General features: G+C 37.8%; 1 protein-coding gene across 1 annotated transcript in view; it reads right to left on the bottom strand.

The window, feature by feature from the left end:
• BMP2K (BMP2 inducible kinase) overlaps positions 1-26,922 on the bottom strand; it is a 479,609-nt gene that overhangs the window by 203,717 nt on the left and 248,970 nt on the right. The window contains exon 3 of the mRNA XM_053703190.1: positions 1,942-2,047. Within this exon, the coding sequence (XP_053559165.1) occupies positions 1,942-2,047 (106 nt within the window). The remainder of the gene's footprint in view (positions 1-1,941; positions 2,048-26,922) is intronic.

The raw sequence follows: 26,922 nt of genomic DNA, 5'->3' as shown, positions 1-26,922 counted from the left end.
ATTTTCTGTCTTTCTATGTCACTTCCAAACCCTTGAGGTTACTTTAGCTGACTATGAAGTGACATGTGCTGCTAATTGACTGCACCTGTTACATCCTTGTATAAAATACTAGAGGGTGTTTATATACTTTCTAAAGTGATTACTTGAAATGAAAAGATTTTCAGACTAGATTTTCAGACACCAAAAAAATCTTGCAGTTTGTAAAACGTAATGAAAAATGAAATGCAGTGATATATCTGATCTTAAATAAAATGTAATGTCCCAAGAAATATAGGGGATTGTAAAACTACTAATTTTTTTTTTTATTAAAAAAAAGCATAAATTCCCATTGCATTGTGGGGGAATCCCTACATTATTATACAAGGGCTCTCAGTTGATTAGAGCTGCCTGCTTTGCACATTCACAACAGTGTTCAGAACATTAAAGGGACATTAAAGGGATATGGAACCCAAAAATTTTATTTTATGATTCAAACAGAGCATACAATTTATATATAAAAGTGTCCAACTTCTGTTATCAAATGTGCTTCATTCTCATGGCATTCTTTGTTGAAGAGATACCTAGGTAGGGGTCTGAAGCACTACATGGCAGGAAAAAGTGTAGCCATGTTGTGCTCTTTAAAATGGATAAAAAAAATTGCAAAACTCCTGCCATATAGTGTTCCAGACACATGGACGCTCCTGAGCTTAAAGTGAATGTCAAGTTTGATGAATCAGTGCCCGGTTTTTAAGAACCCTATTAAAAACAGGGGCACTTTCATTCATTAAACTTTACATTTCACTGGTTTTGTTAAAATACTTACCTTTTAAACTTGAAAGCCGCTCCAGCGCTTCCCCTGCCCGTCGCAAGCCTTTTCATATGTCAAAAATGACGAATCTGGCTTCCTCCAATCACGGCGTTGCCTCAGGCAATGATTCCCCTGGGGGGGAAGCCGTGATTGGAGGAAGCCGTATTCGTCATTGCTGACGTATGAAGTGACAAGCGGCAGGATCACTGGAGTGGCTTTCAAGATTAAAAGGTAAGTATTTTAACAAAACGAGCGAAATGTAAAGTTTGATGAATGAAAGTGGCCCTGTTTTTAATAGGATTTTTAAAAACCGGGCACTGATTCATCAAACTTGACATTCACTTTAAGCCTCTGCTTTTCAACAAAAGATAAAAGAGAATTAAGAAAATGAATCATGAAAAAAAGAAAATTAGGCTTCATGTCCTTTTAAACACACCCAAAGTTTGAGTAAAAATTGTGCTTTATTCCACTTTCCCTATAAAAACCGAAAAGCAAAATCTGTAAACTGGGTTTTCAAAATGTGAAAAACTCCCTCAAGCAGCTATTGGCCTCCTAGGGAGCATGGAACAAGCATAATTTTTGTTCACAAAAGCAGGAAGCATTTAATGTCCTTTTAATATAGAGCCAGGAGCATCTGATAATTAAAAAAGTGTCACACCAACGTCTAGCCCTTCAGAAAATACAGCCACTTACAGCAACTAAAAAACAGGGTTGTTACATAGGGGCCGATTTATGTAGCTGCGAATGCAGCTGTTTCCGCGCGAGCCTTCAGACTTGCCGGAAACAAATTAAGAAGCAGCGGTCTTAAGACCGCTGCTCCTTAACTCACCTGCCACCTCTGAGGCGGCGGACAGAAATCATCCTGATCGGATACGATTGGATGATTGACACCCCCTGCTAGCGGATGATTTGCCGCAAATCTGCAGGGGGCGGCATTGCACAAGCATTTCACACAAAATGCTTGTGCAATGATAAATGCCGACAGCATGCTGTCGGTATTTATCGTTGTTGGGCGTACATGATCCGCTACAGCAGATCATGTCCGCCGCATCTTCATAAATCGGCCCCATAAAATGTATCAGATCACACAAGGTTGACTCGCTGTTGTAGCCACAAGCTTGCATTTATTTCCATAGAGATTAAACACGTTTTACCTTTACAATATTCCATTAGAATAAGGATTTCCCAGACATTATCACTTGCTGAGTTAATTTGGCAGTCTAAGTATCCAACAATGTTCTTGTGTCCAGACAGCTCTTTCTGGGGGAAAAAAAAGGTAAAATTAAATTATAATGTAAGTATATAAACTTTGAATTACGTTTCCTAATTAACATTTTATCTATATATTTAGAATTACAAAATGTGGGACTGTACAAGGTCATCAACGTATTGTCATATTCATAGTTAAACAATTTAATAATTTTGCAGTTTCTCTTTAATACATTTAACTGAGAATAATACAGGCATTTTTTTAAAGGGGACACTAAACCCAAATGTTTTCTTTCACGATTCAGATAGAGCATGTAATTTTAAGCAACGTTCTAATTTACTCCTATTATCAACGTTTCTTCTTTCTCTTGCTATCTTTATTTACAAAGCAGGAATGTAAAGCTTATGAGCCAGCCCATTTTAGGTTCAGCACCCTGGATAGCACTTGCTTATTGGTGGCCACATTTAGCCATCAATCAGCAAGCGGTACTCACCAGGTGCTGAACAAAAGATGGACGGCTCATAAGCTTTTACATTCCTGCTTTTTAAATAAAAATAGCAAGAGAACAAAGAAAACTGATAAAAGTATATTAGAAAGTTGTTTAAAATTGCATGATCTATCTGAATCATGAAAGAAAAAAATGAGTGTCCCTTTAACCATGACAAATGGTGTAGGACTCTCAACAGAAGAGTTTTTGCAAAAAATAAAATATACAGGTGAAACTCGAAAAATTAGAATATTGTGCAAAAGTTAATTTATTTCATTAATGCAACTTAAAAGGTGAAACTAATATATGAGATAGACTCATTACATGCAAAGCAAGGTAATTCAAGTCGTGATTTGTCATATTTGTAATGATTATGGCTTTCAGCTCATGAAAACCCCAAATCCACAATCTCAGAAAATTAGAATATTACATGCAATCAATAAAACAAGGATGGTACATAGAACAATATCGGACCTCTGAAAAGTATAAGCATGCATACTGTATGTACTCAGTACTTGGTTTGGGCCCCTTTTGCAGCAATTACTGCCTCAATGCGGCGTGGCATGGCAGCTATCAGCCTGTGGTACTGCTGAGGTGTTATGAAAGACCAGGATGCTTCAATAACGGCCTTCAGCTCTTCTGCATTGTTCCATAGAGCTCGTCTGCGGAAGGAAGCATGAAGTGCTCCAAAATCTCCTGGTAGACGGCTGTATTGACCCTGGACTTAATAAAGCACAGTGGACCAACACCAGCAGATGACATGGCTCCCCAAATTAACACAGACTGTGGAAACTTCACACAGGACTTCAAACATCTTGCAGTGTGTGCCTCTCCATTCTTCCTCCATACTCTGGGTCCTTGGTTTCCAAATGAGATGCAAAATTTGCTCTCATCAGAAAAGAGGACTTTGGACCACTGAGCAACAGACCAGGTCTGTTTTTCTTTAGCCCAGGTAAGACGCTTCTGACGTTGCTTGTTGTTCAGGAGTGGCTTGACAAGAGGAATACGACATTTGAAGCCCATGTCCAGGATCCGTCTGTGTGTGGTGGCTCTTGATGCACTGACTCCAGCCTCAGTCAACACCTTGTTTAAGTCCCCAACACTTTTGAATGGCCTTTTCCTGACAATCCTCTCCAGGATGCGGTCATCCCTGCTGCTTGTGCACCTTTTTCTTCCACACTTTTCCCTTCCACATAACTTTCTATTAATGTGCTTTGATACAGCACTTTGGGAACATCCAACTTCTTTTGCAATTACCTTTTGAGGTCATCCCTGCTGCTTGTGCACCTTTTTCTTCCACACTTTTCCCTTCCACATAACTTTCTATTAATGTGCTTTGATACAGCACTTTGAGAACATCCAACTTCTTTTGCAATTACCTTTTGAGGTCATCCCTGCTGCTTGTGCACCTTTTTCTTCCACACTTTTCCCTTCCACATAACTTTCTATTAATGTGCTTTGATACAGCACTTTGGGAACATCCAACTTCTTTTGCAATTACCTTTTGAGGCTTATGGAGGGTGTCAATGATGGTTTTCTGCACAACTGTCAGGTCAGCAGTCTTTCCCATGATTGTGATTCCTACTGAACCAGACTAAGAGACCATTTAAAGGCTCAGGAACCTTTTGCAGGTGTTATGGCTTAATTAGCTGATTAGAGTGGGACACTTTGAGTCTAGAATATTGCACCTTTTCACAATATTCTAATTTTCTGAGATTGTGGATTTGGGGTTTTCATGAGCTGTAAACCATAATCATCACAATTATGACAAATCACGGCTTGAACTATCTTGCTTTGCATGTAATGAGTCTATCTCATATATTAGTTTCCCCTTTTAAGTTGCATTAATGAAATAAATTAACTTTTGCACGATATTCAAATTTTTCGAGTTTTACCTGTATGTATATATATATATATATATATACATACACACACATATATATATATATATATATATATATATATATAAAATTCATTGATATTGATTTAATCCAACCAAATAGGGTTGCCAGGTGTCTAGTATTCAACCAAACAGTCCATAATTTTAGCAGGCTGTCCAGTAAAATCTTCACAAAATATACTGGGCACTTAAAGGGACAGTTTACTCAAAAAATGTCTCCCCATTAATTTGTTCCCAATGATCCACTTTACCTGCTGGAGTGTATTAAATTGTTTACAAGTAATTCTATTACCCTTATATTGGCATTTGAAATAGCTGATTTAACCTGTGGTATCCCCACCTATCCTGAAAGTTTTTGGCCTTAAGACCAAGCTGTTTAAACACAGCCAGTAGAAGAAATTACACTCCCAGTGGGTTAAAGAAGAGATAAGGTAATACAATGTTAATTATTCATTGTTCTCTCCAAGTATTGGTGATTGGTTTGCAGACAGATATAAGATAAAGAAGCATGTATATGTACACAATGTGATAAAGTAAACAGATTATATCTACAAGTTCAACCCATTTTATTAGGTTGTGGCTTCAAAACACAAAATCAGCTAATTCATATACACAAATAAACCTTAAAAAGCAAATCACATACATTTTATACTTTGCAGCTTGTAAAAAAACGTAATTGGAAACACATTAAGGGAAAACTATTTTATAGTATACTGTCCCTTTAAGGGAAAAAAACAATTGTATAGTATACTATCTATCCCTTTAAATGTCCTATGTGTTAGCTAAATGTAAACGGCCTCCTACACCTCAACACGTTGCAAATATGGAGCAAAAAGTGAGGGGCAGTCAAGAGGGTCTAATCAGTTCTATTTACATGTTACTGCCAGCAAGAGAAACAATTATTCATTTGTACGTTACTGGCAGCCAAGGGATTCAAAAACTGCTCAGTTGTGAACAATATATATTTGGGATCAAGAGAGATGGTTAAAGTACAGATTTTTGGAGGGCATTGTGTCCAGTCACCAACAGATTGTGCAGTTTTTTGTGTGGGACAGCTGGAAACCCTAAATTCAGAAGACCTATTTTTTTACAGAAATAGTCTGCACATGTTTCTACTGAAGCAAGGTATTCTGGGTAAAGACATGCTAATGAGGTTCACAATGTCATTTTTTTGCTTCCATATGTTTTGTTAACACAGACTTTCTACCAGAAAGAAGCCTGCAACACCACAGGCTATATTTTCCAGAGACATAGTTAGACCTATACAAGAACCAAACCTAATGAACATAAAAGTTAGACATTTCTTCTAATTTCTCTGCACTATAAAATATGCACATCCGTCTGCATTGTTCTCTACATCCTAATTTGCCAGCTGCATATTCCCCAAGCCCTTGATCTACCAGGAAATGACATTTGGATTGATTCCAGATTATAGATACAATAAAAGTTAACCAAGGATCATACTATCAGAAAATAAAAGGAGATACTGCTATACTGTTATACAGTATATGAAGTTATACACTGGCAGATTTCATTATTTCACCTATGTTTTATTGTTATAGTTTCCTTTTCAATACTAATGAATACTGATCAACCTCTGGTTTTATATTATAATAATAATAATAATTATTATTATTATTATTATTATTATCATCATCATTTTATTATTAATAATTATAATAACAACATTAGATTTCTATTATATACAAATTAAAGAACTTATTTGCCACATATTAGCTGCTTGAAAGAAATAAAATGTAACATCATTTTAAAATAATGAATAATACATAATGGAATGATTTCTTTTAAAAGGGACAGCAGTCTACACCAGAATTGTTATTGCTTTAAAAGATAGATAATCCCTTTATTACCCATCCCCTAGTTTTGCATAACCAAGACAGATATATTAATATACAGGTAGCCCTCAGTTTACGCCGGGGTTAGGTTCCAGAAGGAATGGTTGTAAATCGAAACCGTTGTAAATTGAAACCCAGTTTATAATGTAAGTCAATGGAAAGTGAGGGAGTTAGGTTCCTGGCCCCTCTCAAAATTGTCATAAGTAACACCTAATACATTATTTTTAAAGCTTTGAAATGAAGACTTTAAATGCTAAACAGCATTATAAACCTAATAAAATAATCACACAACACAGAATATATAATTAAACTAAGTTAAATGAACAAAAACATTTGCTAAGCAACATTATAAACATAATAAAATAATCACACAACACAGACTTCACTTGCATTTTTCTACAAACAGTTCTTTCTATGCATTCCAATCTGGACTGATTTATAGACAGGAAGATCTTGTTCCTTTGAAATCTGCTCGTTAGCTCATGTCTGGTTAAACTGATTAATATCAGCTTGCTTGGCTTTGCTGCAACACAAGCGGGCAGCTCCACCTACTGGCTATTTTAATAAATGCACTGCTTCTCAATGCTTTTCAATAGCACACATGACTGGAAAAAAGGTTGTTATTCTGAAACGGTGTAAATTGAACCGTTGTAAACCGAGGGCCACCTGTACTTTTACCTCTGTAATTACTTTGTATCTAGGCCTCTGCAAACTGCCCCCTTATTTCAGTTCTTTTAAAAGACTTGCATTTTAGCCTATCAGGGATGGCTCCTAGGTAACTCCACGTGCATGAGCACAGTGTTATCTATATGACAAACATGAACTAACACCCTCTAGTAATGTAAAACTGTCAAAATGCATTCAGAAATGAGCCGGTCTAAGAAATTAGCACATGAACCTCCTAAGTTTGGCTTTCAACTAAGAATACCAAGAAAACAAAGTAAAATTGGTGATAAAAGTAAATTGGAAAATTGTTTAAAATTACATGCCCTATCTGAATCATGAAAGTTTTTTTTTGGACTATACTTTCCCTTTAAGTATAAGCCGCTGCTTTGCGCTTTTTTATTAGAACAATAAAACAAAATGTTCACAATATGCAATACGTTTTCAAATTAGGAATAGGGAAGTTTGGCTGTGACAAAAGGGGAAGTTTAAAGGGAGTTTTTGAAAAATAACTGAAATCAACTACTAATTCTTCTTGTTCATTTACATGTTTTGATTTACTAATAATGAAAGAGGAATTCTACTCAAAACAATGATAATCCTTTGTTCTAATTATTACAAAAACAAGTCACTTTGTATCAGCAATGCTTTTAGTATCATTTGGTTCTTCCCTATATAGGCAGAAGATAGTGTAACATTCAAGATTTAAAGGGATAGAAAGGTCAAAATTGAAATGTGCATGGTTGCATTTTAGTTTTAGACTTTTTTTTTTTTTTTTGCAATATACTTCTATTAGCTAAAATGCTTCTAGTAAGAGTTATTACTGTTTTTTCAGCGGCATACACACGTATGCAGTGAAGCCAGTAATAACACCATGACTTCTCATAGTGTCAGCAGTAGCTTTTATGGCAGAAAATAAGTCTTCACAGGTTAAAAAAAAAAAAAAAACACTGCCAGGTCTATGAGCTTGAATACTAGTGCACAGCCCCACACAGCATATGCACGTATGCTGCTAAAACCCAGTAATAGCTTTTACTAGAAGCATTTTTACTAATAAACGTATATTGGAAAATGTTTCTATTTAAAACTGAAATGCACCAATGCATGTATCCCTTTAATACATTTTAGAAAACAAGTGTCATATAGCAAATCATATTTCATGGTATATTAAATGTTAAGTATTCAAATGTGCTTAAGATTTTTCAAATGTTTTTGAAAGCGTTTGTTAAAAAAAAAACTCATAACTGTGAGACTATATAAGAAAATATGCAACATTAATGCACAATGTTTTTTTTCTTTTTCTTAAATTCAAACCAATTTGATTTTGTTTAAATCTGATTTTAAGATTCCCCCAAGAAAAGTACAAACAAATGTATCTATTATGGGCTAGATTACAAGTGGAGAGCAATCAATAGAGCAGAGTGCTCTAGCTTGCTTTTGGTCTAAGAATAACACACTCTCTGGCATTACAAGTGGATACTAAAGTGATGGTAAATTCAGCCAAACTGCTCCACATATTTTTAATGGTCTTATCCTAACTAGCATATCGATATGCTTTTTTTATTAATAAATACATCAGCACACTGAATAATTTCACTTTTAATCCTGCTACGTTACCAGTTTTAATTCAGCCTCTCTCTAACGTTTTCAAAGCTCCTTCTTTGAGTGGCATCTGTTCTAGCCAATCAGAGCCTCACCATGCGCCCCATGTTAAACTCTATCTGCACGCTCCCGTGCTCAGAACACTGTAATCTTACTAAAATGAGCATGCGCGGTAACAGATGCACTGTTTACTGTAAGCGGAGTTGTGGATTCCCTTATTCTATTGCGCAAGTAGCGTAAGTAGTCGCGCATGCGCATTTTAGTAAGATTACAGCGTTCCTAGCACGGGAGCGTAAATTTTGATGCTAAAGTGCCCGGTTTTTAAAAATTTGATTAAAAACAGGGGAACTTTAATTCATCAAAATTTACATTTCACTCCTGTTGTGAAAAAAAACTTACCTTTTAAACTGGACAGCAGCTCCAGCTTCCTCCGGTCATCGCAAGCCATTTCTGATGTCAGAAATGATGGATGTGTCATCCTCCAATCACGGCTTCTCCCCCGGGGGAATCGGTGTCTGATTCAATGCCGTGATTGGAGGAAGCCGGATTCCTAATTTTAGACCCAGGAAGAGGCTTTGTGACGGGTGGAGGAAGCTGGAGCTGCTGTGAAGATTAAAAGGTAAGGGTTTTTTCACAACACGAGTGAAATGTAAATTTTGATGAATTAAAGTGCCCCTGTTTTTAATCAAATTTTTAAAAACTGGGCACTTTAGCATCAAAATTTACATTCACTTTAAAGGACCAATTCATACAGTAGAATTGAATAACTGACAAAAAAAAGACAATGCCACAGCACTTACTTAAATCTAAAGCAGTGGAATATTTTGTGGCAAATATCAAAGTTAATTCAATTTATCTCCCACCAATATCATGTGACAGCGACCAACCAATCACAAAATGCATATATGTATATACTGTACACTTTTGAACATGCTCAGTAGGACTTGGCATCTCAGAAAGCAAAGATATGAAAAGAATGTGGACGTTTTGATAATGGAAGTTTATTGGAAAGTTGTTTTTTTTTTTTTTTAAATTTCATGATTTATCTGAACCATGAAGCTTTAAAGGGACATGAAAGCCAAATTTTTTTCTTTTATGATTTAGAAACAGCATGCAACTTTAAACAACTTTCTAATTTACTTCTATTATCTAATTTGCTTCATTCTCTTGATATACTGTGCTGAAAAGCATATCTAGATAGGCTCAGTAGCTGCTGATTGGTTGTTGTGCATAAATGCCTCGTATGATTGGCTCACCTATGTGCATTGCTATTTCTTCAACAAAGAATAGCTAAATAATGACACAAATTAGATAATAGAAGTAAATTGGAATGTTGTTTAAAATTAAATTCTTTACTTGAATCATGAAATAATTTTTTGGGGTTTAATGTCCCTTTAATTTTGACTTTAGTGGTCCTTTAATACTTAGAAAACAAAGGGTTATTGGTGAAATATGTTGAAACCTCAACTATATATTGCTTCATAATGTGAAATATTGTCCAGCCATGTTTCCTATGAAAAGTCCCAACCTAACAGGAGAATGGAAATTGCTTCAGGATGTGTAAATTTTGATGAAGTGGATTTTCAATCTGAAGTACTACAGGGACTCCTTTATTGTTACTTGAGCCACAGAGTAAAATGGTGAACCAATATATGTTTGGAGTTAAATTGTTCAAACAATTGCTCCAAAACACAAAAAAAAGATGATCTGTCAGCATACGGATTGCTAACTAACTGCTGACATAGGCCTCGCTTCCATTGAGTCGTTAAAAACGGAGCCGTAAGCTACCGAAGCGGACGACAGCTAAAAGTAATTTACGGCTCCATTTTAGTACCAGGTTTCCATTGAAAAGATTAGCGTGTTGCGCGCAGTCGCTCTTTTCGGCCGTACGTAAGTTTGCGTTGCCAACCGATGTCGGATTTGTTGAAAAGCGCGCCATAACAAGTGCATTGCCATGGTAACCCGACCTCTGTCTATAAGAATAACGGTTTGCGCCTGCGCTCTTTACCTGTGATCGCCTCTAGAGAGAAAGACACGGGAGCTAGTTGCGTTGGTAGGAGTTTTGGGTTTTTGAGAGTTGTTTGAGAGTTAGTGGAGAGTTTGATATTTGATTTTCATATATTCTTATTGTAGGCCTCATATAATATTAGGAACACACACACACATCCATACATTAGTTAATTAACACACATTAGTTTATACACACAAATACACACACACACACACACACATACACACTTTTATTTGATACAAACACATTCACATTTTTTTTTTCATTAACCCCCATATCCCCATCTTCCTTTATTACTCCTTTCATTAATCCCCTTATTCCACTTCCCATCCCCCCTTTGACTACCCTTCCCTTCCTCCTTCATCACCACAGCATCAGCAGATGCATCCTTCATCACCACAGCATCAGCAGATGCATCCTCCACCGCAGCATATGTACTATATGCCACCTCAACAACACATTCAGCACCCTCCCATGGCACAACAAATGCCGCCACCACTACCACCACCACAACAATCACCACCACCCCCCACCAATGTCTGTCCTCAATTGGATATTGAGCCACCCACACAGTCCCCAAGACTGAGTGACGACAACCTCACACAGAGCCAGGAATATGTGCCGGAGACACCTATACAGCCACAAGTGCCCCCCATGGAATCCAATATCCCCGCACAGTCCCAGCAGGATGCTCTACTGAGGCTCATTCACAGGGAGCTTAGACTTACTAGGCTCCAGCAGCAGCAGGATTTCAGGAGGCTACAGAGCCAGATGGACATACATAATGCCGCACTCGTCCGCCTGGCAGAGGCAGTGGAGAGGGTTGCAGATAGGCCGCAAACTCCCTCCTCACTCGCATCCTCCGTTATCTCCCTGCAGGACCCTGAATCGCATGTTTTAGCCTCCCAGTCAGCTGGTGTGCGTCGCCCAAGACGCCACACTTCCATCCCAAGTACCTCTCCTCCAAAGGCCAAATCCCGCCGTAAGCATTAAGAAGTATTTTTCTTTTTAAATTCTTTCAAGATATATAATATCTAATTTTTTTTTATGAAGCACTTTCTTAAGTGTGATTTCCATCTCATAAATATGCATATATTTTTCTAATCAAAATTAGAAAATATATTTCAAAATTGTTTTAATAGCTGTTTATTTTCAAAAACATTAACAGCTTTATTCATTTTTATTTCACATGATGTCAATTAATATGCAGGTGTACATTGTTGATAAATGTATGTGTCCTTTTATTGAGGATATTATGCCGTTTAAGAATACTTGGGGATACGTGTCTGAAATTTATACAGTATATGCTATCTAACATTGGTCAACGTGACATGTGTAAATGTTATGATTTATATTCCACAAGCATATGTTGTTTGCTCCTTCAGATGAAGCTAATAAGGCTTATACAGTTATAGAAGAGTTGAAAAGTAAATATTCCTTCCTGTTGATATGGCCAAACACCTTGCATTCATTATAGTCCTATGTGGAATGTAATATCTGAAATATATACCTATCATGACTAATACCTATCATGACTAATGCACTCCTTTTTGTCAAGATTATTATTCAATATTTAGAATAATTAGATAAATGTATCTTTATGATATTTAAGCAATGATGTATACACAACATATATGTGATTGCCATGATATAGAGGTGATTAATACATTTTAATTGACATCATATGAACAGACACAGACTCTCCCTGGGACCAATGCACAATGCACTTTTAAATTGTTTCAATAATTCCATGTTAAAGACAATACTTCATATCTCTTGAAGTATGGAATATTAAGCACTTATGTATTTTGGTTAATAGTCTAAATATTGCAAATGTATTATCTGCTTTAGCAGACATGACATTACATATATTTTATAAATATTAGTACTATGACACATAACTTTAATGTGTCATCGTTTTGTATTGAATAAATATGATTTTTACATTGAAAATTACATTTGAATGAGGGTAAATCTGTAATAATAAAACTCATCTTCATGATAAATAACTTATTTCCTTTGAATTATTTTTCTATATGTATTGAGATTATATATAGCATCCCTGGGCAAAGGTTTCATTTTGAATAGGTAGATATTTTATTTATATTTATAATATTTTACCAGGAAAGATACATTGAGATTTCTATAGTTTTCAAGTATGTCCTGGGTACACAAAACATTGCATTGATACAATGGGTACAATAAAAAAAATAAAAATAATAATACATATGACCAAAAATTTAACATAGAACAGGTAGGAAATATATAATCAACAATGACAGGTGCATTCTGTTTTGAGATATGTAGAGAAGGATCTCTTAAAGGATATTAGGCATGGGGAAGGTTTGAAAGTGTGTGGGAGGTCATTCCATAATTGTGGTGCTTGCATATATTTTTATATGCACATACATATTGAAATTTCTATGACAACATGGGTGCAAATATTCCTATACATAGGACCAATAAATGTAGCATATATAATGTTATTTGTACATTGAAACACTCATAAATTTTTTTTGATTTGCAATTTCAATGAGAAACAGGCCTCAAAAAGCTCTTTTTTCCTCCTTTACACCTAGTTGAGCTGGGGGTAATATGTCTCAATGTATCGACAGCCTCCGACAGTGTATTAACGGTTAGCGCTTTCAATGGAAACCTGGTATAATTTATCGATTAACGGCTTCTATTACTTTCTATGGGACGCGAAAATCTTTTCGGCAGCCGAAGTCCGGAAGCCGATATAGAGGTATAACGCGCCATTGGAAACAGTCGTTAAACGCTATTGCTTTCGACAGCATATTTAACGGTTTGCGAGTGCACGCAAACTGAATTACGACTCAATGGAAGCGAGGCCATATTTGGGTGCACAAAAACACTTGTAAATGTTAGCTAAAGAGAAAACAACATAAATGAGTTTAAATATTTAGAAAATACTGAATTTGGAGGAATTATGGTATTCATACTAATTTGTTACTACGTAGTTACCAGAAATAAAAATAAAAATGCAAACTGATTCCTGGGGAGCATTTTGGAGAAGGCCTTGATCACTTAAAGGGACAGTCAACACCAGAATTTTTGTTGTTTAAAAAGATAGATGATCCCTTTATTACCCATTCCCCAGTTTTGCAAAACCAACATTGTTATATTAATACACTTTTTACTTCTGTGACTAACTTGTATCTAAGCATCTTCTGACCGCCCCTAATCACATGACTTTTAGTTATCTATTGACTTGCATTTTAGCCAATTAGTGCAGTGTCTGCCACTAGCCACGGGCGTGATCACAATGCTATCTATATGGCCTACAAGAGCTAGCTCTCCCCTGCTGTGAAAAGTAAATAAAATAGAGGCGGCCTTCAAGGGCTTAGAAATTATCATATGTGCCTTCCTAGGTTTGCTTTCAACTAGAATACCAAGAGAACAAAGCAAAATTGTTGATAAAAGTAAATTGGAAAGTTGTTTAAAAATACATGCCCTATTTGAAAAATGAAAGTTTTTTTTGGACTTGACTGTCCCTTTAAAGGGACAGTTAACACTAAAATTGCTATTGTGTAAAAAGATAGATAACGCCTTTACTACCCATTCCCCAGCATTGTACAACCAACATTTTTATATTAATACACTTTATAACATTCAAACCTCTAAATGTCTGCCTGTTTCTAAGTCACTACAGACAGCCTCTTAATTACATGCTTTTTTATTTGCTTTTCACAACAGGATACTACTAGTTCATGTGGGCCATATAGATAGCATTGTGCTCACGCCCGTGGGTTCTGCACAACACAGCTAAAATGCAAGTCAATAGATAATAAATAAAAAAGTCATGTGATCAGGGGGCTGTCAAAATAGGCTTAGCTTCAAGGTAATCACAGAGGTTAAAAGTATATTAGTATAACCATGTTGGCTGTGCAAAACTGGGGAATGGGTAATAAAGGGATTATCTATCTTCTTAAGCAAAAACATTTTTGAGTTGACTGACCCTTTAAATGAGCGTACTAAAGAAGCTAGCAAACATAGCACAGATAACCAGCAATCTTTAGAACTTCTATAACTATTGTGCTATTTAATACAGGCTTACACTACATGGTTAAAGTACCTAGTAGGAGGTTTCCACATGGTCAGCCACATTATAAATGTACTGAGGAAAACCCAGGGATAATTATTTCTAGCAAATGAAGGTGCCAATATTTTGGAAAATTTTGAAAGGTCATACATAGGTAGGAGCCTCAAAACAGTCGGGTGTGACTTGACAATTGCAGTATTGTGTGTGCTGGATTGAGAGAGCTCAAATACTTCTGGAACAATTGTCAGCTTAATTTTTTTTTTTATATCAGATTATTTTAAAAAAATTAAATCAGATTTGTATCTAAATATATATTTATATATGTTAACCCTTTGGGTGCTAGGCACTTTCCCACCTGGGTGCTAAGGTTTTTTTAAAAGTTTTTTTTATTTTATATTTATTAAAAAAAAATGTTTAACTTTTTTTTTTGTTCAGATCCCCAATACTTACACTGTTGAAAAGGTTAGGCGATTACCTTTCCAACGGTGGGTCTTGGGGGTCTGTAGCTGCTTAGATGCCTGAGATACAGGCTTCTAAGCAGCATGCTCCCTGCTCCTATACTTAACATTGTTAATGTTAAATAAAGTTGTGCGGTGACGTCACCATGCATAACGTGAAGCCCCAGTGATGCCTGTCACTATGCAGGCCTGATCGCCGGGATAGGAGAGTGCTAGTGACGGCTCTGAGCCGTCATTAGCACCTGACTGAGACAATTTGTGACGGCTCAGAGCCGTCATTAGCACTCAAGAGGTTAAATAAAAAGGATACGATTCAGACAGAGTACAATCGTTTAAAAAAAAAATCCAATTTACTTTTATTATAAAATTTGCTTCATACCCATGATATTCTGTGTAGGCATCTGAAGCACAACATGGCAGGAAATAGCGCTGCCATATAGTGCTCTTGCAAATGAATAACATTCTTGCAAAACTGCTACCATATAGTGCTCCAGAAATGGGCACACTACTAAGCTTACATCCCTGCTTTTCGACAAAAGATACCAAAAGAATGAAGAATAATTGATAACAGAAGCAAATTAGAAAGTTGTTTAAAATTTCATAATCTATCTGAATCATGGAAGAAAAAAAATTGGATTTCATATCCATTTAAAAAACCTAAAGGTTATTAATTCTGAAAGAAGGATTAGGGTTTAATTATGTAGCATCAGGTTGTATAGTCATAGCTGTAATTTTTATTTTCTTGGTAAATTAATTCCATTCATCTATTCACAATGTTATGCTCTCCCAGATGTTCTTTAAGGTTTTTTTGAACATTTTTTTTTTCTATCGAGAAGATATTATCACATATTCTTGGTTTTGTAGTTCTCACTTCTGTGAATTTGTGTCTGCAGAAATAACACGCTTCTTCTTCAAAGCAAAAATGTTCTAAAATAAACATGAAAGGTTGAGAAATAAAGGGGCATAAAGCCATTTTTTTGTGTATGATTCACAATTTTAAAAGGACAGTCTATTCAAAATTAAACTTTCGTGATTCAGATGGGGTATGCAATTTTAAACAACTTTCCAATTTACTTTCATCATCAAATTGGCTTTGGTCTCTTTGTATTCTTTGTTGAAAGCTTAACCTAGATAGACTCAAATGCTAATTTCTAAGCCCTTGAAGGCCGCCTGTTATCTCAGTGCATTTTGACAGGTTTTCACAGCTAGACAGCGCTATTTCATGTGTGCCATATAGATAACATTGTGCTCACTCTTGTGGACTTACCTAGGAATCAGCAATGATTGGCTAAAATGCAAGTCTGTTATAAGAACTGAAATAAGGGGGCTGTCTGCAGATGCTTAGACACAAGGTAATCACAGAGGTAAAAAGTGTATTAATATAACTGTGTTGCTTATGCAAAACTGGGTAATGGGTAATAAAGGGATTATCTATCTTTTTAAAAAAAAAATAAAAAAATCAGGAGTAGACGGTCCCTTTAAACAGCTTTCCAGTTTACTACTATTATCTAATTTGTTAATTCTCTTGGTATCCTTTATAGAATGAGTAGCAATTCACTGCTGGGAGCCACCTAAACACATTGGATAAGCCAGTGACAAGAGGCATATGTGCAACCACCAATCAGCAGTTAGCTCCGAGTAGTGCATTGCTTGCTCCTGAACCTTCCTATGTATGCTTTTCAACAAAGGCTAACAAAAGAATGAAGCAATGAGATAATAGAAGTAAATTATAAAGTTGTTTAAAACTGCATGTTCTATCTGAGTCATAAGTTTACTTTTGACTATACTGTACCTTTAAAGGGACATTAAACCAAAAAAAAATTGTTTCATGATTAAGAAAGAACATGCAATATAAAACAACTTTCTAATTAACTTCTATTAGCTAATTTGCTTCATTCTCTTGATATCCTTTGCTGTAAAGCATATCTAGATAGGTTCAGAAGCTGTTGATTGGTAACTGCAGATAGATGCCTCTTGTGATTGGCTCACCCATGTGCATTGCTATTTTTTCAACAAAGAATATCTAAAGAATGAAGCAAATTAGATAATAGAAGTAAATTGGAATGTTGTAAAATTGTATTCTCTGACTAATGAAAGTAAAAATTTGGGTTTAATGTCCCTTTAATCCCTTTGTTCTACTGCAATTCTATGTGCACAAAATAAACTCCTTACTAAGCTTCAAGAAGCTAACTGAATAGAAGTTTGCTTGAAATGGAATAGATCTGCACAAGGACCTAAGTGTGAGGAGGGAGGGACAAGAAGTAAAAATGAAAGTGAAACCTATAATGGTGGTGTTCTAGTTTAAAGGGACACTTAACCCAAATTTTTTCTTTTATGATTCAGATAGAGCATGCAATTTTAAGCAACTTTCTAATATACTCCTATTATCAAATGTTCTTCATTCTCTTGGTATGTTTATTTGAAAATCAAGAATGTAAGTTTAGATGCCGGCCCATTTTTGTTGAACAAACTGGGTTGTCCTTGCTGATTGGGCAGCACCAATAAACAAGTGCTGTCCATGGTCTGAACCAAAAATTTGCTGGCTCCTTAGCGTAGATTCCTTCTTTTTTAAATAAAGATAGCAAGAGAACAAAGAAAAAATGATAATAGGAGTAAATTAGAAAGTTGCTTAAAATTGCATGCTCTATCTGAATCATGACAGAAAAAAATTGGGTTCAGTGTCCCTTTAAATAAACAAATGCATTGTTATCATTAAGCTAATAATTATTTTTCTTTAGTTAAATAAAACTATTTGCATTGTTATTAATAAGGCAAGGATTATTTTTCTCCTTCCAATAAAGTACAACTGAAAAGTTGATCAAATATAAATGATTAACCTAATAAAATGGAGATAGTTCACCTCCCAATAATTTCATAATTATCTATGTATTTCTAATGCTATTTAACTTACTGAGTGCTAACGACGGCTGAGAGCCGTCGCAAATTTTCCCAGTCAGGTGCTGATGACGGCATATATTTTAAAAAAATAAAAATTAAAAAAAACTCCTCAAATCCAGCTTAGCACTCAAAGGGTTAACTAAAATCAGTAATTTTCTGGTATAACTGGAAAAATTATCTGAAAAGTTATTATTCTAAAACTGAAACCTTTATAAAGAAAACCTTAATTTAAATCGAGACTTACAGACTAGTTATCTAAATCGCGATTAAACCCCTTAATGACAAGCGACGTACCCTTTCTATTGGGGTGCCGCCAGCGGCAAGATCGCACTATTTTAGCAAGCCTTGTGGAGGGAGGGTCTAATAGCGCAGTCTTGGCACTAGTGGAAAGACCCGTGCTACTATAGCCACACAATCACTTAATGACCAGCGACGTACAGGGTACGGTCGTTAAGGGGTTAAATCTATTTGCGTTAAAGGTATATGAAACCCAAAATGTTTCCATGTATTGCTCCAGATGTCTACCTAGGTATCTCTTCAACACAGAATATCATGGGAACAAAACAAATTTGATACTAGAAGAAAATTAGATTTATTTATTTTTTAAATGGTGACTCACAAAAGAAAATGTTTGCGTTTCATATCCTTTTAAATCAAATCTAACCTGTTGGTCATGCTGGCTTTCGATAAAAAAAAAAGCAAAGAAAAAAAAAAAAGCAAGAAAAGAAACTTCCAAGTATAAATTACAAGTACGTTTTTCACTTTAGATAACACATTTCAAATGACATTCAGAACTTTGGTATGAGTAAGTATTTTCCTCCAGTTTTGTTTCCCTTTTATAGAAAACTTGTTTCCCTTTTCTATATTTGTGCAGGTCTCAGAGAACAAACGTATTTGCTTCTGTTTTACATTTTGCAAACCTACAGAAAAGTTGAGTAATGTGTATCTTTTATATACGTTATCTTCCAATCATAACTGACTGGGTATTGGTTGAGCAATGCATTGTAGGCTCACAATGTAGAAATCCTAAAATAGCTTTGCATTTATGTGATTTATAAATGATAAAACAGCTGCCTATATTTTTTTACCAGTACCCCAGAGAAGCCAAGTCATATCGGCTTCAATTCCTATATATAACATTTGTAACAGCTTGGTGGTGTACTATATACAGTATGTGTGTGTGTGCAGATAGATAGATAGATTAGATAGATTAGATAGATAGATAGATAGATAGATAGATAGATAGATAGATAGATAGATAGGAATTTCAGAAGTGTGGTGCACTACTGAAATAGTGGCCTTCTAATTACCAAAAAGCAAAGGCAAAGCCATATATGTCTGCTCTTTCGGAAAGTATAGGATTCCAGAAAAGATTTTACAACCATTTGTGTTATGACTGAACACGTGGTTTATAAATGATTTCAGTGAGAAACCAAAAGTTTGTGAAAAACATAATTTATGCTTACCTGATAAATTTATTTCTCTTGTGGTGTATCCAGTCCACAGATCATCCATTACTTGTGGGATATTCTCCTCCCCAACAGGGAGCTGCAAGAGGATCACCCACAGCAGAGCTGTCTATATAGCTCCTCCCCCAACTGCCACTCCCCAGTCATTCGACCGAAGACAAGCAAGAGAAAGGAGAAACTATAGGGTGCAGTGGTGACTGTAGTTTAAAAATAAAAAACACCTGCCTTGAAATGACAGGGAGGCACCACTGCCTGTAAGACTTTTCTCCCAAAAATAGCCTCCGAAGAAGCAAAAGTATCAAATTTGTAGAATTTAGAAAAAGTATGAAGCGAAGACCAAGTCGCCGCCTTACAAATCTGTTCAACAGAAGCCTCATTCTTAAAAGCCCATGTGGAAGCTACCGCTCTAGTAGAATGAGCCGTAATTCTTTCAGGAGGCTGCTGGCCAGCAGTCTAAGCGGATTATACTTCTTAGCCAAAAAGAGAGAGAAGTTGCCGAAGCCTTTTGGCCTCTCCTCTGTCCAGAGTAGACAACAAACAATGCAGATGTTTGACGAAAATCTTTAGTAGCTTGTAAATAAAACTTTAAAGCACGAACCACGTCAAGATTGTGTAATAGATATTCCTTCTTCGAAGAAGGATTAGGACACAGTGACGGAACAACAATCTCCTGATTGATATTCTTATTAGATACCACCTTAGGTAGAAAACCAGGTTTGGTACGTAACACTACCTTATCTGCATGGAAAATGAGATAAGGGGAATAACATTGTAAAGCAGATAACTCCGAAACTCTTCGAGCTGAGGAGATAGCTACTAAAAACAGAACTTTCCAAGATAAGAGCTTAATATCTATGGAATGCAAAGGTTCAAACGGAACCCCTTGAAGAACTTTAAGAACTAAATTTAAACTCCATGGTGGAGCAACAGGTTTAAACACAGGCTTGATTCTAACCAGAGCCTGACAAAACGCCTGAACATCTGGAACCTCAACCAGACGTTTGTGCAAAAGGATAGACAGAGCAGAAATCTGTCCCTTTAAAGAAATAGCGGATAAGCCCCTCTCCAATCCTTCTTGGAGAAAGGATAATATCCTAGGAATCCTGACTTTACTCCATGAGTAACCCTTGGATTCACACCAATGAAGATATTTACACCATATCTTATGATAGATTTTCCTGGTGACAGGCTTTCGCGCCTGTATTAAGGTATCAATAACCGACTCGGAGAAACCACGCTTTGACAAAATCAAGCGTTCAATCTCCAAGCAGTCAGACGCAGAGAAATCAGATTTGGATGGTTGAAAGGAACCTGAAGTAGAAGGTCCTGTCTCAGCGGCAGAGTCCATGGTGGAAAGGATGACATGTCCACCAGATCTGCATACCAAGTCCTGCGTGGCCACGCAGGTGCTATCAAAATCACCGAAGCTCTCTTCTGCTTGATCTTGGCAATCAGACGAGGGAGCAGAGGAAACGGTGGAAACACATACCCAAAGTTGAATCAACTGTGCCAACACCTCCGGATGGAGCTCCCACTCCCCCGGATGAAAAGTTTGTCGACTTAGAAAATCCGCCTCCCAGTTCTCTACTCCTGGGATATGGATAGCTGATAGATGGCAAGAGTGAATCTCTGCCCATAGAATTATCTTTGAAACCTCCAACATTGCTAGGGAACTCCTTGTTCCCCCTTGATGGTTGATGTAAGCTACAGTCGTGATGTTGTCCGACTGAAATCTGATGAACCTGACTGCAGCTAGCTAAGACCAAGCCTGAAGAGCATTGAATATCGCTCTTAGTTCCAGAATGTTTATCGGAAGGAGTGCCTCCTCCTGAGTCCACGATCCCTGAGCCTTCAGGGAGTTCCAGACTGCACCCCAGCCCAGAAGGCTGGAATCTGTTGTAACTTTTGTCCAATCTGGCCTGCGGAAGGTCATACCTTTGGACAGATGGACCCGAGATAGCCACCAGAGAAGAGAATCCCTGGTCTCTTGATCCAGATTTAGTAGAGGGGACAAATCTGTGTAATCCCCATTCCACTGACCGAGCATGCAGAGTTGCAGCGGTCTGAGATGTAGGCGGGCAAATGGCACTATGTCCAATGCCGCTACCATTAAGCCGATTACTTCCATACACTGAGCCACTGAAGGGCGAGAAGTAGAATAAAGAACACGGCAGGCGAACCTGAGAAACCGATGATGATCTCTGTGTATCGGAATGTGAAGATAAGCATCCTTTAAGTCCACGGTAGTCATATATTGACCCTCCTGGATCATAAGTAGGATGGTTCGAATAGTCTCCATTTTGAAGGATGGGACCCTGAGAAATTTGTTTAGGCTCTTGAGATCTAAGATTGGTCTGAAGGTTCCCTCTTTCTTGGGAACCACAAACAGATTTGAATAGAATCCTTGCCCCTGTTCCTCCCTTGGAACTGGGTGGATCACTCCCATAACTAGGAGGTCTTGAACACAATGTAAGAATGCCTCTCTCTTTATCTGGTTTGCAGATAATTGTGAGAGGTGAAATCTTCCTTTTGGGGAAGAAGCTTTGAAGTCCAGAAGATACCCCTGGGACACAATTTCCAACACACAGGGATCCTGGACATCTCTTGCCCAAGCCTGGGCGAAGAGAGAAAGTCTGCCCCCTACTAGATCCGTTACCGGATCGGGGGCTAATCCTTCATGCTGTCTTAGAGGCAGCAGCAGGCTTTTTGGCCTGCCTTCCTTTGTTCCAAGCCTGGTTAGGTCTCCAGACCGGCTTGGACTGGGCAAAATTTCCCTCTTGTTTAGTATTAGAGGAAGTTGATGCTGCGCCAGTCTTGAAGTTTCGAAAGGCACGAAAATTAGTCTATTTGGTCCTTAATTTGTTGGACCTATCCTGAGGAAGGGCGTGACCTTTTCCTCCAGTAATATCAGAAATGATCTCCTTCAGTCCGGGCCCGAATAGGGTCTGTCCCTTGAAGGGAATATTGAGAAGCTTAGACTTTGAAGTAACGTCAGCTGACCAGGATTTAAGCCATAACGCCCTACGCGCTTGAATAGCAAAACCTGAGTTCTTAGCCGTTAGTTTGGTTAAATGAACAACGGCGTCAGAAACAAATGAATTGGCTAGCTTAAGAGCTTTAAGCTTGTCAAGTATATCATCCAATGGGGTTTCTACCTGTAGAGCCTCTTCCTGAGACTCAAACCAGAAGGCCGCAGCAGCAGTGACAGGGGCAATGCATGCAAGAGGCTGGAGAATAAAACCCTGTTGAATAAACATTTTCTTAAGGTAACCCTCTAACTTTTTATCCATTGTATCTAGGAAAGCACAACTGTCCTCGACTGGGATAGTTGTACGCTTCGCTAGGGTAGAGACTGCTCCCTCCACCTTAGGGATCGTTTGTTTGCCATAAGTCCCGTGTAGCGGCATCTATGGGAAACATCTTTTTAAAAACAGGAGGGGGAGAGAACAGTACACCTGGTCTATCCCATTCCTTAGTAATAATTTCTGAAAACCTCTTAGGTATTGGAAAAAACATCAGTGTAAACAGGCACTGCATATTATTTATCCAAACTACACAATTTCTCTGGGACCATAATGGTGTCACAGTCATTCAGAGCAGCTAAAACCTCCCTGAGCAACACGCGGAGGTGTTCAAGCTTAAATTTAAATGTAGACATATCAGAATCAGGTTGAATTATCTTCCCTGAGTCAGAAAAATCACCCACAGATAGAAATTCTCCTTCCTCAGCTTCTGCATATTGTGAGGGAATATCAGACATAGCTACTAAAGCGTCAGAGTGCTCTGTATTTTTCCTAGTCCCAGAGCTGTCTCGCTTTCCTTGTAACCCTGGTAGTTTGGACAATACCGCTGTAAAGGTATGATCCATAACTGCCGCCATGTCTTGTAAGGTAAAAGCTATGGGCGCGCTAGATGTGCTTGGCGCCCCTAGAGCGGGCGTCATAGGTTCTGACACGTGGGGAGAGTTAGTCGGCATAACTTCCCCCTTGTCAGTTTCCTCTGGTGATAAATCTTTTAAAGCCAGAATATGATCTTTATAGCTTATAGTAAAATCAGTGCATTTGGTACACATTCTAAGAGGGGGTTCCACAATGGCTTCTAAACATAATGAACAATGAGTTTTCTCTATGTCAGACATGTTTAAACAGACTAGTAATGAGACCAGCAAGCTTGTAAAACACTTTAATAACTGTGAACAAGCAAAAAATAAAAACGGTACTGTGCCTTTAAGAGAAAAAAACAATCACAGAAACTGCAAAACAGTGAAAAAAGCAGTACATTTTACGAAATTTTTACAGTGTGTATAATAGACTTAAATAGCATTGCACCCACTTGCAAATGGATGATTAACCCCTTAGTTTCAAAACCGGATCAAAAAAACGATATAAACGTTTTTAAACAGTCACAACCAACTGCCACAGCTCTGCTGTGGCCCTACCTGCCCATACAACGACTTTGGAAGGCACAAAAACCCTTTAGAGAGGTCCTATATGTTCAGTGGACTCCTTCAGGGAAGCTGGAAGTCTCAAGCTGCAAAAACTACTGCACGATTTAGGCCTGAAATTAGGCCCCTCCCAACCTGTACTCACAGTGAGAGGGCCATAAAAATCTATCCCTAGGCAAAATCTAGTCAGCCATGTGGAAAAACTGGGCCCCAGAATAAAGTTTTATCACCATTTGTAATAAACGTTTATATACATCAAGCAAACGTTATATCTATTCAGTAATGAGGGTAAATAACAAAAATATTACCCTTTACAGCAAGCATGATACCAGTCGTTATTAAATCACTGTAATCAGGCTTACCTTAAATAAATCAGGTACTGTCAGCATTTTCTAGCTTATCCTCTCTCTAGAAATTTTTTTAACTGCACATACCTCAGAACAGGAGACCCTGCACACCATTCCCCCAGCTGAAGTTACTCATCTCTTAAGTTATGTGTGAGAACAGCAGTGGATCTTAGTTACAAACTGCTAAGATCATCAAAAACCTTAGGCAGACTCTTCTTCAACTTTCTGCCTGAGGCTAAAATAGTACAACTCCGGTACCATTTGAAAATAATAAACTTTTGATTGAAGATAAACTACATTAATGCACCACATCTCTCTAGCAACTACCCATGTCGAGAGCTGCAAGAGAATGACTGGGGAGTGGCAGTTGGGGGAGGAGCTATATAGACAGCTCTGTTGTGGGTGATCCTCTTGCAGCTCCCTGTTGGGGAGGAGAATATCCCACAAGTAATGGATGATCCGTGGACTGGATACACCTTACAAGAGAAATGTTAACTTTTCTTAAAGTGAAAGTCAATCCTAGCGTTTTACAAACGCTAGGATTGACTATTGAAACAAATAAAGGGACTTTCATTCATGAAGTATAAGACACTTCATGTAGAAAGCTCCTTTATATGATTCAATCGATCGCCGTTTTTACCTGGTACAGCAGCCCACGGCTAAAAAATGTTTTGGCTAAGAGGTGACATTTTCAATTTTCAAGCCGGATTTACCGCACGGCTATTGGCTAAAAGGTGAAAACGTCACCTCTTAGCCAAAAAATATTTTAGCCGTGGGCTGCTATAGCAGCTAAGAACGGCGATCGGTTGAAACAAATAAAGGAGCTTTCCACATGAAGTATCTTATACTTTATGAATGAAAGTCCCCTTTATTTGTTTCAAAAGTCAATCCTAGCGTTTGTAAAACGCTAGGATTGACTTTCACTTTAATATGATGATGGTGAAACGGTGGCATGAAATATACCAACATGGGCCTAGATCAATAGCTTGGGTTGTTTACAAATAAATATATTATATATATATATATTATTATTTTTTTATATATAGGTTAATAAAAAACACAAGACTATTTCTATTTAAATGGAGTGATAGCAAAAATACTAAAAAGTCTCTTGTATTGAAGGGGTTAATGGATGGTTAGTGGCAGCATCATGGGGCATGCCTGAGCAGAAGGATGGTGTGTCTGGGTGGTCTCTTAGAAAGGCTAAGGGGAATCAGTACATATGCTGTCTCAGAGGGACAGGGCTCTTCTTACATACGGACAGTTGGCAGGTTTGTTATAGATTATATTTTATTAATTATAAACTATTTCTTCATTACAAATCAGATATGGGGCTAAAAAACAAAATGTATGCTTAACTGATAAATTTATTTATTTCCAGGCATGGAGAGTCAACAAATCATTCCAATTACTAGTGGGATATTCACTCCTGGCCAGCAGGAGGTGGCAAAGAGCACCCCAGCAGAGCTGTTAAAGTGAATGTAAAGTCAACTATCTATCTATTGGGTTCTTGTAAAGCGCGGCTATTCACCCATAAGGGTCTCAAGGCGCTGAGGGTTGCAGTTCAGTCGAAGAGCCAGGTCTTGAGGTCCTTTCTGAACTTAGTTAGGGTGGTAGCTTGTCTGAGGTGCAGCGGGAGGGTGTTCCAAGTCTTGGCTGCCAGGTGAGAGAAGGATCTGCCTCCCGCTGTGGTTTTCCTGATGCGGGGGATGACAGCGAGGGCTTGGTCAGCCGATCGAAGTTGTCTGGTAGGGGTGTAGAAGGTAACGCGGTGGTTCAAGTATTCGGGACCGATGTTGTGGAAAGCCTTGAATGCGTAGGTGAGAAGCTTCAAGGTTATTCTTTTGTTGATGGGGAGCCAGTGCAGGTTGCGCAGGTGTTTGGTGATGTGGCATTGACGAGGGATGTCAAGGATTAGTCTGGCCGAGGAGTCCTGGATGCGCTGTAGTCTCTTTTGGAGCTTGATGGTGGTGCCAGCGTAGAGTGCGTTACCATAGTCCAGTCGGCTGCTGACGAGGGCGTGAGTGACAGTCTTCCTGGTCTCGGTTGGGATCCATTTGAAGATCTTTCGCAGCAGGTGAAGTGTGTGGAAGCATGCAGAAGAGACAGCGTTGATTTGCCGGTCCATGGAGAGCGATGAGTCCAGGATGATGCCTAGATTTCGTGCATGGTCGGTGGGCGTTGGAGGGTGTTAACGATAGCAGTTAACACCATATTCTTAAGCAATACAACCTAGGGGCACTTTAATTCATCGGTTTTCCTTTTTGTAATTATAATAGTTTAAAAAATACTTCCTCCGCCCGCCATATTTGTCCCTCTCCTTGAGAATGACTGACAACAACGATGGCCAATCCTGTTTCCCCCCCCCCCGGGGGGAACCAACCCCTTTTTTTAAAACGTCATGCGCTTCTTCTGCGCATGCATTAGAACATAATCTCCAGATTCAGAAGGGATGCACGGTCACGCAACGTGCATGCTCTATTGCACACATTTGGAAATTGAGGATTAAACAACGATCGCCTGCAAGTAAGAATTAGTAAGAATCAGTCTTCTAATGACACTGTATATTATGTTTGAGAATATTGAAATGGACATATGTATATTTAATATTTAAGTTGCGCTGTAAGAATATCGAATTTTACCGCATGCACAGATAAAGAGCTCCACGGGTGCGCGCTTCAGACATACGTATAGAGCGGGTGGGAACGCTCTATACATCACCCTGTG

This window comes from Bombina bombina, chromosome 2 (genome assembly GCF_027579735.1).
Source record: "Bombina bombina isolate aBomBom1 chromosome 2, aBomBom1.pri, whole genome shotgun sequence".
NCBI lineage: Eukaryota > Metazoa > Chordata > Amphibia > Anura > Bombinatoridae > Bombina > Bombina bombina.
The sequence above is the reverse complement of the archived record's forward strand: the minus strand, read 5'-3'. Positions and strand labels throughout refer to the sequence as shown.